The 2,586-nt window shown below is 46.6% G+C and overlaps 1 protein-coding gene across 1 annotated transcript; it reads right to left on the reverse strand.

Moving 5' to 3' along the window:
- On the reverse strand, nt 1-2,554 carry CONPUDRAFT_77820 (uncharacterized protein; the record flags this gene model as incomplete). Its single annotated transcript, XM_007776904.1, has 6 exons — nt 1-29; nt 67-245; nt 321-796; nt 853-1,653; nt 1,748-1,879; nt 1,940-2,554. Coding segments are annotated over 6 exons (2,232 nt in total), but the record flags the coding sequence as incomplete, so codon positions are not given.
- Between the last annotated feature and the right edge of the window lie 32 nt (nt 2,555-2,586).

Genomic DNA, 2,586 nt, shown 5'->3' on the forward strand with positions numbered 1-2,586 from the left:
CTAATGTAAGGTTGGTTTAGCAAATGCACCTGTCACCACATATTTTGAATATAAAAGACAGCTCACCATCTTCATCTTCATTTTCATCCTCGTCCTCATCCTCATCCTCATCCTCATCCTCATCCTCATCCTCATTCTCATTCTCATCCTCATCCTCATTCTCATCCTCATTCTCATCCTCATCCTCATCCTCATCCTCATCCTCATCCTCATCCTCATCCTCATTGTGGTTATCATTTGGACCACTAGATCCTCCCAATTGTGGACCAACTAATTACATTGATCAGTATACAAATAAAACAAAATAAAGCTGAAAGTACATGCCTGTGTCTTGCCTCTGGGAAATGCTCATTCCATGCATCCCTACATCAAGTTCTTCATCAGATCCCTGATCTGTCTCTTGTTTTTGTTTTTGCTTCTGTTGTCTCTTCCAGATTACCTGAGCCTTTTGTTCCTTTGTAATATTCCATACTGAGGGAGCTTTTGCTGTGTTAGCCTTTTTCAGCCGAGCATCTTTCATCTTGTTTTCAGCATCTTCTTTTTTCTGCTCCTTGGCCTCTTCAGCACCCAGTGCTGAATCCTGAATGAAAACCAGGGCCTCAAGTGCCTTCTGGGAGAGCCCTTTCCGCATGGTGATGTAGTCAACATCTGACATTCCTTTTGGCATGTTGACATGGTAGTATTCCCGCTGTGCCTTGTCCAAGCGGTCAGGGCCCAGTTCTTCAATAGAGGGGTTAACATCCATATCAACATCCATCACTTGTACAATGGACAGTTCAGATTCAGCCACAACACTCTGGTAGATGCTATCAGCACATTTGCACATCCACAGCATAAAAAACACATGCTTACCATAACAAGCTGTTTGGCTGATGCAGCCACCTTTGGAGGGAGAAGGCCGTCCTTGCAGTCTGGTCCAAAATCCAGCTTCTGGAGCAGATCCATGATTGTGTTGAGGATTTGTCCATTGCCATTCCTCATGACATCATCCTTGGCTCCACGTACAGCCTGATTGGCTGGACTCTCCACAATATGGTGGCCATCTTTTTTGAACGAGATGACACCCAAGGTGGTGACAAACAGCTCAGGGGGAGGAACATTGTTTTCAAGCACAAACCCTTCCTGCATTCCATCGTGCCACTCAAAGGCATAGGAAAGGTGTTTCTCCAGGGCAGCCTGAATGTCTTTGCGGAGGGCAATGATGGAGGGACAGGCCACCATGTGCTGATTAAAGGACTTGTTTTCCCTGGAGAGATATGCATGCTTGAGAAGAGGTGCAGCAATGTTGTGAATAGCATCATAGGGATTTTCAGCTAGATTCCATTGAAAGCTAGTTGCTCTCAAAAAGGTGACGGCAGTCTGCAAAACACCTTTGTGGTCTGAAGAAAGTCCAGCTGTGGCCTTCTCCCATATTTTTGCATCTGGCTGGGGTCGAAGCTGTGACTTCTTGGCATCTGAAAATGTTTTCAGCTTGTTTGCCCACACAGCACACAGATTGCTCAGGTTCTTGTTCAGTGAGTTTGGCACTTCATCTTTGGAAACTTGCTTTACAAGGTTGAGGTGGAAGGTAGCATGTTGCTCCTCCAGTACAGTCCTCCAGTTTTTCATGGGCACCAGAGTGTCAAGTCGATGTTCCAGAATGGTATCCACCACCTGACAACAAGCAGGGCAAAGAGGGAAAAATCACAGTGTGAGTTATTGCTGTTTTGATCTGCACACTCCAGGGCAAGGCAGCAGAGTCACACACCTGATAGTATGCATGCAATGGCAGTTTCAGGTAGTCACAGACAAATGCATGCAAGCACTGAGTTGTGTTTGGCCACAGATGCTTGTCGCCTCTGAGGAACATGGTTGAAAGAGGGTCAATCCAAAACATGACCTTGTAGAGTGGGAACAGTGTCAATGCGTGCGCACGCATGAGCAAAGGGGATCAACTTACCTGTTCCAATGCACCCTTCACCTCAGTGAGGACCTGGTTCACACCTGAAAAAAAGTACTTGGTTGGTGGTGGTGCAAACCGGGCAACACGGCCAAAGGTATCCTTGGCAAACATCATGTCTTCAAGAAGCACCAACTTTTTGGCCATGCCTCTGTCCACCACAGCAGCATCACTTGTGTCGTCTGCTGACAGGCTCCGAGCATGCTCCCTGGCAGAGGATATACATAGGTTGAAGATGTGTGCTCTCTTGCCATGGACAATATTGTATTCAGGTGTATGCCGTTTTGGGTGTGCACCATAGCCTGCAAGCAAGCTTTTGGCATTGTTGTCTGCCAAGTAAACATCCTCCCAAATTGCCAAGTGTTTTCTTTCAAGGAGACTCCAGTCTGACTCATTGGATGCCAGCCAAGTCTCAGCCATTTTTTGAACTTCTTGGACCTTGGCTTGATAAAAAAGCATCCAGGCCCTTTCTCGGGATGTGTCAGAGCTGCTGCTACCTTGCTTTTGTAGAGTCTGGTTAAACTCTTTCTTCCATTCACTCTGTGAAGCAAACTCAATTGGAGTAGCCAGGAAATCAAGGACTTGGGTGAGAAACCGGATCTGGGGTAGCATCACCTGAAGAGCAGTCAGCATCAGGAATGCAGAGT

This window comes from Coniophora puteana, assembly GCF_000271625.1.
Source record: "Coniophora puteana RWD-64-598 SS2 unplaced genomic scaffold CONPUscaffold_18, whole genome shotgun sequence".
Lineage (NCBI taxonomy): Eukaryota > Fungi > Basidiomycota > Agaricomycetes > Boletales > Coniophoraceae > Coniophora > Coniophora puteana.